Source organism: Hoplias malabaricus, chromosome 1 (assembly GCF_029633855.1).
Source record: "Hoplias malabaricus isolate fHopMal1 chromosome 1, fHopMal1.hap1, whole genome shotgun sequence".
Lineage (NCBI taxonomy): Eukaryota > Metazoa > Chordata > Actinopteri > Characiformes > Erythrinidae > Hoplias > Hoplias malabaricus.
The window spans coordinates 82,267,751-82,285,182 of record NC_089800.1 but is presented as its reverse complement, the minus strand read 5'-3'; the positions used below and the strand labels follow the sequence as shown (position 1 = coordinate 82,285,182).

The window sequence follows — 17,432 nt, the reverse complement described above, 5'->3', positions numbered from 1 at the left end:
GATTGTGGTATATATATATATACACATTTTATATGCAAATATCACCTTTCTCGTATACATGAAGAAAATGGGGCGGCACGGTGACGCAGCAGGTAGTGTCGCAGTCACACAGCTCCAGGGACCTGGAGGTTGTGGGTCCGCTCCGGGTGACTGTCTGTGAGGAGTTAGTGTGTTCTCCCTGTGTCTGGGTGCTCCGGTTTCCTCCCACGGTCCAAAAATCACACGTTGGTAGGTGGATTGGTGACTCTAAAGTGTCCGTAGGTGTGAGTGTGTGAGTGAATGTGTGTGTGTGTCTTTTAACATTTTCAAATTAAATCAAGTATTTCACTTATGTACAATACACAGTGTAGTAGTAAACATTTCAGAATTCCACAAAACATTTACAGTATTTACATTGTTTTACAGTATTTGCTGCACATCAGTACTCTATTAAATAGATCTTCTGTGACTCCTTTTCCGTGTGAAAGGCTGATTGTGGCTGGAATTCTCTACATTCCAAATGTATACTGGAGATTCTATTTGGCAGTCACTAGTATCAGTTGAGCTCATAGTGCTCTGTGATGGTGAGGTTGTGAGACCAGTCTTTGAGGACAAGGACCCTAACCGAGAAAAGACCGAGAGGCCTGAGTCCACAGATGATCTGACACTACATGCTTGTGCCATATATGCCTCCATAGTAACCTCCTCCTTCTTTTTACAGAGGGCCATGTACCACTTGGGGGTAAAGTGACAGAAAATAATGCTGTATGTTGACACCAAGATGGCTGCAGCCTGAATGGAGTAGCGCTCTGGTATCTTAGTGGCATAAATCGGAGCGAAACAGACCCATACAAACAGGTATATCAGCATACTTAGGATAATGTGTCCGGTCTCGTTAAATCGATGAGGAACTTTTCTCCCCTGAAAAGCCAACGCAAAGCAGATGAGAGCTAGCAGTGCAATGTAACCAAGCATAATTGCAAAGCCAATGCCAGAGCCTTCTTTACACTGAAAAATGATATCCATGCTCTGGTGGGATTCCACTGTCTCCACAGCAGGAGAATCAAAGATCAGCCAGAAGATGCAGATGATGACTTGAATGAATGTTCCGCAGAAGATTATTGCAGGTGGCTTGTAAAACTTCTTGAAATTGTGCTGGCGATACTGAGGAAGGAATGCCAGGAAAGTCCTCAGGGCTTTTACCAGGATGCATGAAACGGTGAGCGTGAACCCTAAAGCATAGAGGACCTGTCGGGCCATACATATAGGCACAGTGGGCTTTCCAATGAAGAGTATGACACTTGTATAGCTCAAAGCTAACCCTGCCATAATGAGGATGTATATGCGGCCACCAGCCTGTTTAATGACAGGACTTTGTCGATGGAGACAGTAGACGATCAGGTTTATAAACAAAAGGAGAAACCCTATCATAATAAATACCAGGAGAATGATAGCTTGGGACTTATCCCACTCCCAAAAGACCTCATTCTTTGGCTTGCAGGCTGTCCATCCCTTCAGGGACCATGTCCCATCTTCACATGGAAAACAGTTTTGAAGATCTGTAATATAGATAGGAATTATTACAGAGATTGCAATTGTTTAACTATTTAGTAACTGAGCCAATAGTATTTAGCAGTCTTACAGCTCAAGCTCCAAACTTGACATCAGCTTCGGCAGAAGAAGCATCTGGTTAGAAAGTTAGTGTAACTGACAAGCTAGCAAGAGATGGATTAACTCTTCTTCAGTCACATTAGCCAATTAGGTTTTAGGCTAAGGAAGAAGTTAGCTCTGGCTCAGGCACAGCTAGCTAGTTTAAATAATTTAAACACTATTTAATTAAATTAATAAAATTAAAGAAATAAATTAACAAAAAATAATTTTTTTTACAGGAACTGAACTGGAACCCTGAACTGGATAAGCGGTTACAGATAATGAATGAATGAATGAATGAATAAATAAATAAATGAATGTTACAGGATAGCAGGGTGGTGGATCTGCTACAGCTATTTTATTTATTTACACTTTTTTGTTTCCTGTATATTCTGACAAATACAGTAAATTAAATGCAGTTTTGTTTGTTTCTTTGAAGTGCTTAGTAAAAACCAGTGGATTCACTGCAAAGAAAAGCGATAAGGGACAAAAATCACAGGGAAGTGCTAAAGAAATAAGATGCCAAAAAGAGCTAAGTCCACAATTACATGCATTCTACCATCTAATGGAAGCCTCGAGTTACAAGCGTAGCACATAGACAATATGTGAACATTCTGGTTCATGATGCAGATGGCCAGCCAGCAAGTACACATCTACCCTACCTGTCTCAGACTGATCTGCGGCACTGCAGCTATGTGTGGATATGTGTATGCGTATTAAGTTGAAATTTACAGTGTTATTCTACAAAGTGTACTACTCACTTGTGTCATTGGAGTAGGTGCCTTCTAAACAAAGTGTGCAGTTATAGCAGCAGGATATTTTGGAGAGTTTCTTTGCTGCACCAGGGAGGCAGTCATCAGAGCACACAGAAATGGGTTTCTGAAACAATATACAATAAATATTCTGTTGATTCATTCATCATGGCAGAGATACGCTGTGGACAGAGGCCGATCAATCTCAGGCATAACATATATTACCTTTGAAATTCTTCTAGTTCAAATACACTCACTTCATTTTTAGGATTACTCCATTCAATAGGCTTCTTGAGATTTATTTGTCTTTGCTCCAGATTGTAGTTCCCAACCACAACAAAGTCTCTCTGTCTACTTGAATTGTTTTGGACCCAGTTGATCAGATCATAGCCATTAATGTAATTTCCTGATGTGGTGAAGTAGAAAGTTTGACCGTCGAGAGTAAATTTGACATTTTTCAGTTCATGCAGGAGCTGAAAAAATCAAATGTGAGATCAGAACATCAGTAAGTAATATAGTTCCTACTGCATTACAGTACTACAATCCTGTGTCCACATATAGCTTACCTTCCATGGTGGGAAGTCTACTTCCCCAGGACAGGCCGTCTCATTACAGTCTAGAAGCTTTTTCAGGGCATGAGCAATGGACCACACAGCCAGCCTGTCTCCATAAGCAAGGTTAATGTACACTGCTTCTGTTAAGTAGTCTTTGCTGTACCCCATCTGCTGGTATTCTTCTATGAATTTGTTTTCAGTCCCTGGGGGAACAGTCAGGTCTTGGAGATACTCTTCAAAACCAGGGTTTGGGCCTGTGATGAAACTAAAACCAAGGATATCCCCTATTTGGTTGATTCCTTCTATTTTAGCAATATCTCGGGACAGTGACCAGGAATCGCTGGCTATCCAGGTGCGTGAAATATTCCTGGATCTCATTTCTGTGAAAAGCTTTGTCACCAGTTCCTCTTTTAAAATAAGCAAAATGATGTTAGCTCTGGAGTTTTGGATAACATCTGCCACTTCTTGGATCTTCATGTCAATATCATTAAAATGGAGGTTGTGGGGCAGAGTACTTTCGAATGCAATGCAAACATTTTCACCCTCTGCTTCTCCAATGAAGGTGTGGAAAGCATCTTTCCCGTAATCATCGTCCCCATGGACCACGCCCATCCAGTCCCAATCAAAATGAGACATGAGTTTGGCCAGTGCTTTGGTCTGATGAATATCACTGGGTACTGTTCGCAGGAAGGCAGGGAAGCGCTGTCTGTCGCTCAAGGATTCCGCTGAAGAGGATGTGCTTATCTGTTTAGATACAATCAAGAAGTTATAAAGCTGTATAGGGGTTATTGGGGTTTGACTCAGAAAGATACTATGTATAATTATGCCAGCCCAAACAAATATCTAATAATAGATATAATGGCATGCAAACCTGATTTTGAAACAGGCAGATACCACCATTCCTGTACATATCATCTCCTACCCCTCCAAAATTTACACAGTGTGGTTTCTGTAAGACTGAACCTGGAATAGCAATACCAGAGGCTCTGTTCTCTCTGTAACAGGTCAATAAAGCATCACAATGATTTTGAAGCTGTGATTTTAAGGTCAAGATACAATCAACTGGTCCTTTAGCAAGAATTCTGTATTAGGTGTGTCCACCCCATTATTACAGCTTTCATTGAATTCAGGAGCCTTTCTTATACAATACACTCAGTCAAATTCTGTAACCTATGTGTCCCGATCAGGGTTGTGATAAGCTCAGAGCCTACCTTAAGTCATAAGGCACAATACATGACATGGCATCACCCACTTACCCAGTCACTCACACTTTCACACTTGTGGACAATTACAGCTGCTCCTCAACAAAGAGTTACCAAAGACCGGGTTGAATAAAACACAGGACCCCAGGACACTGGAGCTGTTTGGTAGCAAAATAATAGCCCCACAGTACTCCTGTCAATCTTTATAGTTTCTTTTATAAAAATAATACAGCAATATTTGACCATAATTAGAAACCCTTAGATTTATGATCCCAGTTGTCCAAACACATTTAGTGTTGAGGTCTGAGATCTGGGGGCAGTCCAGTTTTCTAAAAGCACAAGCAGCTTCTTTCTTTCAAAGTTGCTTCATTATTCAGTCTTCTTGTTTTCTCAGTAATGACTTCCCGACAATTAAACATCCATCCATCCATCCATCCATCCATTATCTGTAACCGCTTTTCCAATTCAGGGTCACGGTGGGTGGGTGAACCTAACTGGAATCATTGGGCGCAAGGCAGGAATACTCCATGGAGGGGGCACCAGTCCTTCACAGGGCAACACAGACACACACACACACATTCACTCACACCTACGGTCACTTTTTGAGTCGCCAATCAACCTACCAACGTGTGTTTTTTTAGCCTGTGGGAGGAAACCGGAGCACCCGGAGGAAACCCACACAGACACAGGGAGAACACCAATTAAACATCCTTTCAGACCCATAGCAACGGGTGATTTTCTCACAGTGGAAGGTCGGGTAAAGATATTGGAAGTTGATTTTACAAAGAGGAAAGTTTTAAGTTAAGTTAATCTGACTTGAACAGTTTCACTGCTCTAAAAATCATGTCTGTTAGTAATCCCATCCCCTCCATATTTAATAGTTTAAACTCCAATTTTAGAAATTATAAATATAATTAAGCATTAGTAATAACTTATGTAAATGGCTATAATGGCTGTTTTGTCTGGGAATTAATTATGTAAAGGGTGATATCTCACTACTACTAATTATGTTTCTTACCTGTGGCACCATGTAGATGGCCAAAAGCCGAGCAACACTCAGAGACAATTCTGAATATCGTGGTCCAATTATGGCTTTAATTTTGGGCTTTTGGATGACCTCACACTGCACAGACAGGGTTCCGTTTTCAGACAGCATGTGCTCTGTGCTCTGAATGGCTTTGGAGGCATCACTGCAGGTGTCGCAGATGTAGTAACCCAGTCTCACCCCTGGCAGGAAGCTGGATTTATTGATTGTTTCAATGGTGTGAATAACAGCCAGCATCCGTACGAATGAGATCAGACTGAATCTAGAAAGAGAGCAGAAGCAGTTTAAAAAATAAAATAAGGAAAACAGAACAAATGAGACTTTTAAAATCCATGCAAAAACTTGTTATAACAAAAAAACTGACCCCATTATTATAACCTTTATTATAACCATGCCATGTCAAGCCAGATAACATTGCCATGATACGCTGCCATCAATTAATGTCATATCATTTTTGCATTAATACTTTACTGTAGGTCATTGTTCATAAGGCTGTGATATCTACATGTGCCTTGCAATCTGTCACTTCTTAGGTTGAAAATGACTGAAGCAGCATGATACAATAAGCCTTTATATCAGAGGAATTACAGGGGATGTGAAATTCATTCATTCATTCGTACATTTTCTGAAACTGCTTCATCTCATTCAGGGTTATGGTGCATATGGAGCCTACTCAGAATTATTTGGCACAAGTCTGTCACAGGGCATCTCACATTCACTCCTGTAGACAATATCACACAGCCAATCCATCTACCAACTTGTGTTTTTGGACTTTGGAAGGAAACCAGATCACCCGAAGGAAACACATGCAGACACAGAGGGCCACAACCCCACAACCCTAGGACCTTGGAGCTGTGTGACAGTGACATGTGACAGTGACACTACCTGTTGCATCACTGTGCTGGCTAATGTAACATTGCAAAAAATAAATATTTAAGAGTTTGTCAGGAGGTGGGTCAAAAACTGTCAATCCCTCCACATTCTCTTCTCCATGTTTACATATGTGCATCAGAGAGCGCTCTGTGGTCATCGCCAATAAACTTGCTGTAGGATACGTAAGACTAGGCGAAGATCCCAAAAAAATATAACATGCTAGAGTTTTGTCAGGAGGCTGTGAGGTGTCCCAGAAGTCACGACACTGTTCTTTGATAATGCCTCACTACACGACTGTTCCTTGTACCCTACACTCATATTTGGTTCAGACACTAAACGTTGTGTAGTTAAATTTGTGTAGTATGATCTCAGCATTAGTAACATTGTTTTTTTTTTTTTTTTACTATTTTTTCAAGATTTGAGTCACATATTAAATTTAGCATCATGGCAGTTTGGCTGCTTTTGTACCCCGGATGACAAGAAAAAGCCCCCAGAACAGGAGCACGTTTTCTGTTCATATGAGCAGAAAAAAAGGGACTTTTATATTTACATGTGCTTCATTATATTGTGTTAGCCAGTTAATACATAATAAAAGTTCTGGAAAAACTGGAACGATTAAATCTATTTTTTATAAATACAATATTTGTGTGAATTATTTAGTTGTGGGGAGGGGGGTCCTCATAAAGGACTTGTGTAGGTGTTGTGACTTGTGCTGTAGCCTTACATACATATACAACAAATACATAATTTTTGGAAAGTGTCCTCTGGATATTCGTCATGAAATTAAGCTTTAGGATATACATATCACATGATAATTATTGCAAATAATAATTACACTGTTATATCATTTATGATTTTTTTTAATGATTTGGCTATGTGTTTGGGATGTGCAACAGTTAAAAGCGTTTGTATATTAACCTAAGATACATTTAACCAGTGTCTCTAATTATACAGGTGATTAGAACATTTTAGGAACTTATAGATACTTTACACATAACTCACCCTGAGCAGTTGTAATTCTCTGGCTTCATTCGATAATACTGAGTTTCCACCTTAGAATAGAAAGTGCTGAGAATTCCAATCTGGACATCTCCGTCAGCCCAGGCCCCGCATCGGTCCAGTTCATAATCACAAGCATTCCCAATATCCACCAGCACTACAACCCCTGAGATCAGCAAATACATCCAGAGCAACATTTCACACCAAGAGCCTTAGAGATCACATCCACCGCTGCTGAGACACAATGAGCTAGTGGAGTAATTTAGTGGTTCTACTGGTTTTTATCTGAGACTGCCAAAAGAAAAAAAAGCTCCACATGCTTCACAATAGTTTCATTTGCGACAAAAGACACACGTGGTAGAGAACACTGGGACCATGACATTTTGGGGAATTGTAAATTCCTCTTTCTTCGTTGGACAATTGGGCTAGGTCTGCCTTAATTCTTTGAGGCAGTGAAGGAAATAGTGCTAAATATATTCTCACTGTTCACTCAACTTTGTACAATTACAGACTGTAGTCCACCTGTTTCTTTGCAAACGTTCTTATCCCCATTTCACCCTGCTCTTTTATAGCCAGGACCCCTACAGGACCCCCACAGAGTATGTATGATTCGGGTGGTGGGTCATTCTCAGTGCTGCAGTGGCACTGATGTGATGGAAGTGTGTTAGTGTGTATTGTGCTGGTACGAGTGGATCAGGCACAGCAGTGTTGCTAGAGTTTTTAAACCCTTCCGTGTCGCTGCTGGACTGAGAATAATCTTCCAATCAACAATATCCAATAGTAACTGCTCTGTGGTGGTCCGAACCATTGAAAATGTAGCAAAAGATGGACTTTGCTCTGTAAGTGTAAAACTCCATACACTGTCAGAAAAAAACAAAAAAAACAAAAAAACAAAAAACAAAACTGTGGTGGTGCCCTCAAGGTTGAATATTCCATCCATCCATTATCTGTAACCCTTATCCAGTTCAGGGTCGCGGTGGGTCCAGAGCCTACCTGGAATCATCGGGCGCAAGGCGGGAATACACCCTGGAGGGGACGCCAGTCCTTCACAGGGCAACACAGACACACACATTCACTCACACACTCACACCTACGGACACTTTCGAGTCGCCAATCCACCTGCAACGTGTGTTTTTGGACTATGGGAGGAAACCGGAGCACCCGGAGGAAACCCACGCGGACACGGGGAGAACACACCAACTCCTCACAGAGGTTGAATATTCTGTACATTTAATTAGGGAACATGACAGTACCATATTCTAATAGTAGATTCTTAAGTTGTGTTAATTTCATATGCACAAGTTAATCTCAGCTCTATAACGAAAGATATAGAAGACTGTGTAGTGTACATTTAGGATTTCTACTTGGGCAAACCACTGTTGCTCCTTTAAAGGCAAATGTATACTGTTTGTTACATTAGTGGCAATAATGTACCTCTACCGTAACATTTTTTTTTCTGAGAGTGTTTTGCACATATACAGTCAGTGACTAACGAGTGTAAAAAAATAACTACACATAGCTGTAATGTTATGACTGGCTGGTGTACAGGTGAAAGAAAACATAGCTGTTGAGTACAGAAGTAGTATTGTCTACTGAGATGTTTTAGGCTGTCTGTAGCGTGATACCCTGAGGGAACACATCATTCTGTAAACTCTGTACATGACAACATGACAACAGATTAATGTATGAAATAAAGCACCTGGAATCCTGGGGCACGAGGCAGGAACACACACCTGTCAGCACAACAGTCCATCTCTGGACACCTTACACTCATCAACCTATCTCACACAGGAGCATTTACAGGGAGCATCACCCATTTGGGGAAATCCACCCAACTCTTTAAAGACAGTGACAAGTAAAGAACTGAACCCAGGGCCCCAGGGTCCTTCAGCTAAAATGAACACAGCAGTGACAAAAGATGAATTGTATGTGTGCACAGAAGTATGGTGTAGAATATAATTAGTTAATTAACCCTTAATTTATTGATTGTCCGTAACCACTTATCCAGTTCAGGGTCAAGGTGGGTCCGGAGCCTACCCGGTATTACAGGGTGCAAGGCAGGAACACGCCCCAGAGGTGACGCCAGTCCTTCACAGGGTGACACACACACACTGACCCATACACTTACACCTACAGAAACTTTAAGTCACCAATCCACCTACTAATGTGTGTTTTTGGACCGTGGGAGGAAACACGAGCACCTGGAGGAATCCCACACAGACACTGGGAGAACACACCAAACTCCTCACAGACTGGAGTGGGACATGAACCCACAACCTCCAGGTCCCTGGAGCTGTGTGAATTAAAGTTGTTTTTAGAAAATCTATGTGTATAGAATTATTTGCCAAATACAATAGTCCAACATGAACTCTGTAACAAAAAGCTTTATTTTTATATTATATATATATATATATATATATATATATATATATATATATATATATATATATATATATATAATGCTCCTCAAAGTGGAATAAATACTCACAATCTTTATAAAAATAAATAAATAAATAAATAAATAATAATAATAATAATAATAATAACAAATAATCTGACTAGGTTAATATCTCTCTCTATCTCTCTCTCTCATTTATATAGATACACGAATGTGTAATATAATAAATTAATGATAAAATGTATATACTATCTACTAGACTTTAATAAGAAAAAAAGTTTAAAAAGACAAAAGCGGTAAAACGTATTTAGCAACCCAGTCCTGTCTTCAGCGCCGTGAACGCGCACATGGTGACGCATTTTACGTCATCATGCCGGAAGCGCGCACCAGAGACAACACGGAGAGCGGTAACGGCAGATTCGTCACATCATGATGGTCTTCAGTGCGTTTTTAACAGTTTTAACGGCTTTAACAGCTTCTACAGCGTCAAGGAGCTGCCGAGGGGACAAAAACAGAATTTCGTTAACATAAACAGTCAGGTATTTGTGCTGTTGTGCGGTGTTTCTTCTGTTTTGCTGTGTACATGTTGCTGTAGAGCTGCAGAGCTGCAGCTTAAGCCTCTCAGCTTCCTCCTGAAATATTAAGCAGCGCTGCAGGTGTGCGCAGTTAAACTACTGCTTCCATACAGAAACAGCACTGTTGTGCACATAGCACACTTTATTTGCTTTAGACCTGGGCTTTTGGCCGCACCTGCTCTCTGTAACATTGAACCTGCAGCTTCACGTGTTCGATACAGGCCCCTGCTGCTCTTACCTGGATTAGATCTACATCATGCAATGAATTCCACATCAAATACTATTATCAGAGCACTTAGTTTATGATCATAGGTTCTGTAAAATATGCCCCGTTATGCTCTACACATGACCATATGTCATGTTTCCATGCTGCTGTTTTGGTCCTCAATGATGAAGTTGCAGACACATTTACACAATTAGGAGACACTTAATGTAGGTTTTGGATCCATCTGCTTAAAGGGGAAGTCTTGTGACTTTTCAAAACGTCTGCCTAACTTACATAATGCAGATGTGAGAACAGTCAATGAGAGATGTTTGATGTGAAGGGCACTTTTATAAAGAAACTTAAGCAATCAGGATTGTTCACAGTGGTGGTGATAGGAACCAGACGTCTGAATGCCTCTATACAACTCTTAAGTCATATCCAACTCTGTTTTCACACACTTCCTCTGTCAGTGACCTGTAGCTTGAAAACCCACTCCTCAAATTAACAGAATTGTTTCCTCTGTTTTTATTTATTTATTATGTTAAAACAACAAACAAGTGCAGCAGGTAGTGTCGCAGTTACAAAGCTCCAGTGATCTAGAGGTTGTCGGTTCAAGTGCTGCTCTGGGTGACTGTGAGGAGTTGGTGCGTTCTCCCTGTGTCTGTGTGGGTTTCCTCCGGGTGACTGTCTGTGAGGAGTGTGGTGTGTTCTCCCTGTGTCCGCGTGGGTTTCCTCCGGGTGCTCCGGTTTCCTTCCACAGTCCAAAAACACATGTTGGTAGGTGGATTGGTGACTCAAAAGTGTCCGTAGGTGTGAGTGTGTATTGCCCTGTGAAGGACTGGCGCCCCCTCCAGGGTGTGTTCCCGCCTTGCGCCTAGTGAATCTGGGTAGGCTCTGGACCCACTGCAACCCTGAATTGGATAAATGGTTTCAGACAATGAATGAATAAATGAACAACAAACAAAAACCCACCTGTTTGAATCCATTTTGGAACACTGCCCTTTCATACCAGAAATGTTCAGCCATGGCATTGACTGCTTAGTTTGGAGGGGGTCTTTACCGTATATCAGAGCTGCAGAAGGGCATGCAGGTACCATAAAGCTCCACAGTACCGAAATAATTTTGCATTGAACCCTATTTTACGATTGCCAACGTTCTTTCTAATACTCAACAGACAGGCAGATTTTTGTAATACATTTTTACATTTTTACAACTCTTGGGTCTTTTCTCCACCATCAACATTCCTCCCTGTCTGAGCAGTTGCTCAGTCCTGACACAATAATAATAACATTATACTGTCTTCATGAGGTTTTGTAAGTCATAACTTAACTATGTAACATTGAATGGGAGAGAGGATGTCTGTCCAGAGAGACTTGTAAGGGGCAAATCCTGGTTTTCCTTGGTGAGAGCATTGTGTGGGGTGTCAGGTGAGAGAGGTCTGTGTTCAAAACTAACTTGGTTTTACAGATGCAGAGCGCCCCCCTTTGGACTAATAGGAGAATTACAACTTGTTCTATCCAAGTGCAGAATACTAATAAATGGTTAATGGAAAAAAATTCCATGCCACAGCAAGAAAAAAAAAAACACTACACAGCTGGCACACATTTCACTGACCACGTGATTAGTTTAGGTGTAGATTATAGTCTAGTACAAGTTTGAAAATATCCGTACTATAATTGAACGAATAATGTTTGATTAAACTGTATTTATGGCATTTTAAGAGACAGAAAAAAATAGTAACGGAATAATAAAATGTAATTAGCTGTGCTTTATTATGTAAGTTAACATAGTACCAATAGTAAATATAATTGGAGCATTTCTATTGGTCCATTCATCGTTCACCACTGCTGTGTTAAAATGGTGTATACTAAAAATGGCCAAAAATGGAGATGCAAGTTCTTCAATGGACAGCGACAATATATAGATGATGTGTTTGTAGTTGGGCTGATTCTGATGTAACTTTGAGTGCATTGAGTTTGCTGGCACTTCAGGTCGACTTGTGCTCGTTCTGACAGGTCAGTCACATTCCATTTAATGCTCAGCTGAGCATTTAAACCACTGAAGTGACCACTTTAGCGGAACCTGTTTAAAACTATGACCAAACCACTGCAAAAGGCAGTTGGCTCCATCTGATTTACAAGCGGATAAAATATATCACCCAAGAGAAACTCATATAAGCCCCTGTGGGTGTCTCTTAGGTGATATACTTGAACTTATCAAAACTCTTCTTGATATGTGACGAATAAAGGCGAATTTCCACCTCGTACTGATTCTCCAACACCATTCCAAAGTGTTAACTGCTATAGTGGGGGAAATTCAGGTCAAGGAAATAAACAAAAAAATGCTGTGACATGTCTGAGACTGGTTTGAGAAGCCACACACACAGGAAGTGGTTAAATCTGCATATGTGTTACAGAAAGTTCTATCATTTTGTAGCAAACAATGAAAGCTTAATTCTTTTAAACTTTTAAATGAAATATGGAGTCAAGATTCCTTACTGGTTCCTGATTTCTAAAGCTGTGATGCCGTGATGCTGCTGTTGATTTTATGTCGTAAGGAATGTAGTCAAATCTTTATTCAACATTGAGCCGATTGCATAATGTCTTTTAATTTGGGCAGGCTGCTGTATTTAAACACTGACTATTACTCCAAATGCAGTTCAGCTGAATAACTGCCAACATGAAAGGGTCTAAAAAATAGCTGCTTTCACAGCTGATTTATTTATTTATCATTTTATTTTTCAGCAGCGAGGCAGTATATCAGCAGCTATTCAGCAATGAAAAAGTTGACTGACACGTGGCACTGATGTAAACTCAGAAAAATCAAAAATGTGATATTATTTAACTGAAAATATAATAAAAACCTAATAAAGCCAAACATCAGATTCCCATCAGAAAACAAATCTCAGGGCTTTAATCTCAGCACGTTTAGATTTATTGGCTTTATTGTTGGGTTTGGAGATGAAAGCCCTTTCCATTAAAGGACTTTTGTGAAAACATGTTTCAAAAAGTTTTAAAGCACTTCTGACCGCTCTTGGTTTAACCCACAGCTCTAATGTGACACAGAAACTAAACATTATTGGGACTATAACCGAGGTAAACATGCTGCTTGGCACACACTGAGAGGTCTAAACATACCGTTGACTCTCTGAGCTTCCATGACAGGTGCATTGGCGACTTAAATCCTACCTAGAACTCTGTTAGTGTTACAGTGTTGGCCCATCAGCTTCACCTTGTTTACTGCTTTAAATGTCTTCATTGAAATGCTACATCTGCTGCTGATACAATCTGTTGCAGTGCAGTTTTATATCCCTCATCATCTATTGTTTACACTGGGAGGCAATTCCTTAAAGACAGTTTATGGTGCGGGCTACACTTGACACTATTTCTACTGACATACCGATTAGTATCAATATTTTGTGTAGCTGAAAGTCATTTTTGTTATCAGCACATTTATTTATTTGTCAGAAACAGCTTTATTATTATTATTTTTTTGATAACTTCTCAAGACAGTCATTAGAAGTTATGTTGAGCAACGGGAAAAAAATCAGTTGCTTTTAGTTGTTCAGAGAAAGTTTTAGTGCTGTTTTAGAAGTTGGTTATATAACGAGTAGCTTTCTTTCTTTCTTTGATCTGCTCCACATCCTCGATTAGTGTTAAGTTCTTATCTCAAAGCTGAAGGTCGAATAGAAACACCGGTTACGAGGCCACGGTCTACAGTTTCTTTTACATGTCTTCAACTCCAAGTCTGGAGACTCCCCCGCCCCCTTCTCCTTTTACATCCCCTTTTCTTTTCAAGATTAATTCATGTCTCTTGAGAAAAACTTTAACATGCGGACTGTTTTGACCAGGGCTTAAAGTAACGAAGGCTGTTCACATTTGCGCTGTACGTACGTGTTCCTCTCATAACTCGCAAAGTTCACAAACTCACACAGAGTTGTGTAATTAAAACGTAACAGGCCGGTCCTGGCAGAGACGACCAATCGTAGGTTTGCTCTGGTTTTACATCATCGTTTAAACTGACTGCTGTCAAAAGGGATATTGTGTGGTTCTTTGCACAATGCGCAGACACAGGGCCAAATTAGAACTAAATCCAGGGCAATGCGAGTGAATAGGCTTAGAGTTACACACCCCTGTGGAATTCCAAGAGCGAATGAGAGAGAGAGAGAGAGAGAGAGAGAGAGAGAGAGAGAGAGAGAGAGAGAGAGAGAGAGAGAGAGAGAGAGAGAGAGAGAGAGAGAGAGAGAGAGAGAGAGAGAGAGAGAGAGAGAGAGAGAGAGAGAGAGAGAGAGAGAGAGAGAGAGAGAGAGAGAGAGAGAGAGAGAGAGAGAGAGAGAGAGAGAGAGTTGTCATTTCGCTTTGGGCCTTTGTAGTGTGCATTTTAAGTTACACCTGAACTACTGCACTTTAGTGACTGTGTTGTTCTTAGTCGCCCTTCTTTGGATATTTAGCTTTCCTCTTGTTTCCACTAATTTTTATTTATTTTTTTATTTTTTTTCCCCTCCTGAGTTTGTTTGTGTGTGTGTGTTTGCCATGGATCATAATTTCCGTGCATACTAGCTGGTAAGTGAAATCAGTGCAAGAGGAATGGCATCCCAGTGAGCCATAAATAACACCAGCACTGTGGCTGATCACAGAGTTAATACAAGGGGCTGGGGGGGATTAGAACGTACCGTCTCCTGTGCTCCCTTTCCTTTGGAAGTTTATGAAAGTTTACAAAGTCTTCCTCAATGCCAGTTGTGTCTGCCTCCATGGAGGAGAACCTGCACAGTGAGTTTCAGTGTGGTGGTGAGTTTCAAGGCTGTTCGGTGCTCGTCTCTATATTTTCTTGCTCTTGCTTTTTTTGTTGTGCTGAAGACTTTAATCTGAAACTAACTCTCCATTCAGCGACGCATTGGGGAGTCTGGAATATTTGACTAGCTGTTTGCTCACTTTTTACACGCTCTTTGTGAAAGTAAGCATTTCAGAGAGGTGTTGTATGTCGTGTTTGAGGATATATGGAGTCATTCATAATGGATATGGAGTCATTCCGAGGTTTCCAGCTGATTAAAATAGCCATTGTCTGGGTTTCTCTACTGAAGCTATTGTTAAACTAATGTGGGTTGAGTGACTAAGGATTTCATATTTGTCTTTCTCCACTTCTGAGGTCTGAATGGGCTTAAAGCCGCTTCAGAGGTTCTTTTTACATGAACCAGGCCTCACTTTTATCTTTTGTCTTTCATCCTTTACAAAGTTGTCTTTAATCCCCCAGCACATTTATTACTGCCTACATCAAAATATTATACGTAAAGCCTGATTTATACTTCTCCATTTCCGATGGGCTCAAAGGGCCATGCAATAAAAGAGTTTTTATGTAGCTGTGAAGACATGTTTATGAGAGACTGTTGACTAATATGTATTTATATGTAGTTCATTCTACTCCTAGCTACTTGATTTGTCATTGACATATGTTTAGAATAAAATAAGAAATATATGTAAATGTATATGTAAACTAATGCCTTCTCAGTAAGCAATAAATTTATATATAATCACAGTAAATTCATTCATTTATTATCTGTAAGCGCTTATCGGGGTCACGGTGGGTCCAGAGCCTACCTGGAATAATTGGGCGCAAGGCGGGAATACACCCTGGAGGGGGCGCCAGTCCTTCACAGGGCAACACACACACACACACTCACACCTACGGACACTTTCGAGTCGCCAATCCACCTACCAATGTGTGTTTTTGGACTGTGGGAGGAAACCCACACGGACACGGGGAGAACACACCAACTCCTCACAGACAGTCATCCAGAGCGGGAATCGAACACACAACCTCCAGGCTCCTGGAGCTGTGTGACTGCGACACTACCTGCTGTGCCACCGTACAAGATCCCTCGCATCTTGTTTTCCATCAATTACCGTGAAACTTCTCAACATGCTTCTCGTACTTACTGGGCTCTCCTTCTAGGGGACAGCTGACTCCAGGGGAGCAAATTCTTTGTTGTTGATATTAGAATGATGTCTGGATGAAGGGTGGTGGTTGTGAGTTAATGAAGTTGCCTGTTTAGGTGGAACAGGAGCTTCCAGTCCATTGCAACTGACCACCAGCAAATTCAAATCCACAGATGCTGAAACAGGTTTGCGCTGGCCAATTTGGATAAGAGATCTCCAAGGAAGGCTTGGGCAGCTGCTAGAAGTACTGAGCACTGCTCCCAATTCCCCAATGCATTGGTGGGGACAATGTACTGAATAAATGGAGATGATGCTATACCTTGTATCTGATGTGTACTGGTGTGGATTTGCTGCAGTCTCATCGTTCTTGTGGATGCTGCGCATTGGTGGTGGATGAGGTGACTACCTAATGGTCCAAAGAAATGGCAAGTTCCATAGCGCTGTGGGTGTCTTGTAAAGCACTGTCACTCATCCATTAACATTGTGAGTGAATGTTAATGGAACTAAACTATTTTATTTGTGCTTTTCATAGTAAAGCATATATTTGGTGATTTATTTTATTTTCTCTGCGGCATCTGGATGAAGCGTTTAATGTGCAAATGAAGTACAAGGATAAGGTGAAGAGGGAAATATGAGTAAATAGATTAACTAAATTATTTTAAATGTGTTTTCTCTGCAGGTAAATGGGAGCAATAGTGATAATCCATGATGAATAGAATCTACATATTTATACTCAACAGCAGTCCCTCCAGTATGCAAATTCTAAGTGGGAATATATCTGGTTGCATGTAAACATCCTATAAAACAGTGTGACACAAGCGCCACACCGGAGCAATATAAATGCCCATATAAAGCCTTCACCTTGCTGTGTGTTCAGGTGCGGAGGGGGAGATGACTAAAGAGGAAGTGCTGGAGGAGTCTTCTGAAGGAGACACCGTTCTGGAGAGGTCCAGTGTTCTGACCAGACGCACTGCTGCTGCTCGGCCGGTTATTCACCAGGTGGCGTCAGCACCCATGCCCAGCGACTCGGGTGAGGACCGCGCGCTGCAGCAGACAGAGGACAGAGAGCAGGCCTAGGACAGTTGTCAGCACTGATTATCATTTCCCCCCTTAAAGATCTTCTTATTCAATCCAGTGTTTCAGTTTAATTCAATTCAAATACGTTGTCTCACTGGATACGGATCAGCGAGCTCGTCTGGACTCTGAACAATCAATTATGATTTGATATAACCCAGGCCTATTGAATTTTATTTATTTATTTATTTCC

The 17,432-nt window shown here is 40.8% G+C and overlaps 2 protein-coding genes across 8 annotated transcripts in view; one reads left to right on the top strand and one right to left on the bottom strand.

The window, feature by feature from the left end:
• Window positions 1-303: 303 nt before the first annotated feature.
• Window positions 304-7,251, bottom strand: LOC136678151 (G-protein coupled receptor family C group 6 member A-like). The gene is made up of 6 exons (XM_066656100.1): window positions 7,058-7,251; window positions 5,156-5,444; window positions 2,948-3,679; window positions 2,639-2,854; window positions 2,391-2,508; window positions 304-1,538 (listed from the first exon to the last, which is right to left on the bottom strand). Exons 1-6 carry the CDS (start codon window positions 7,249-7,251, stop codon window positions 430-432), a joined length of 2,658 nt encoding a protein of 885 aa, XP_066512197.1. The 3' UTR covers window positions 304-429.
• A 2,601-nt stretch (window positions 7,252-9,852) lies between these two features.
• The window catches only part of zgc:103755 (uncharacterized protein LOC449988 homolog), a 53,677-nt gene continuing 46,097 nt past the window's right edge, over window positions 9,853-17,432 (top strand). For all 7 annotated transcript variants that reach the window (XR_010803694.1, XR_010803700.1, XR_010803693.1 and 4 more), the window contains exons 1-2: window positions 9,853-9,991; window positions 17,043-17,195. Coding sequence is in view for 1 of the 7 variants with exons in the window: in XM_066675122.1 (XP_066531219.1) it covers window positions 17,057-17,195 (139 nt within the window). In the remaining 6 variants the exon portion in view is untranslated. The remainder of the gene's footprint in view (window positions 9,992-17,042; window positions 17,196-17,432) is intronic.

Bases quoted from the DNA above. Each gene is read 5' to 3' on its own strand.
- LOC136678151 (XM_066656100.1), bottom strand. From the start codon at position 7,251: ATGTTGCTCTGGATGTATTTGCTGATCTCAGGGGTTGTAGTGCTGGTG. The intron at 3,680-5,155 runs GTAAGAAACATA...GTATCTAAACAG, and splicing joins CCATCTACATGGTGCCACAG to ATAAGCACATCCTCTTCAGC. The intron at 2,509-2,638 runs GTGAGTGTATTT...ATATTGTTTCAG, and splicing joins GGAGTAATCCTAAAAATGAA to AAACCCATTTCTGTGTGCTC.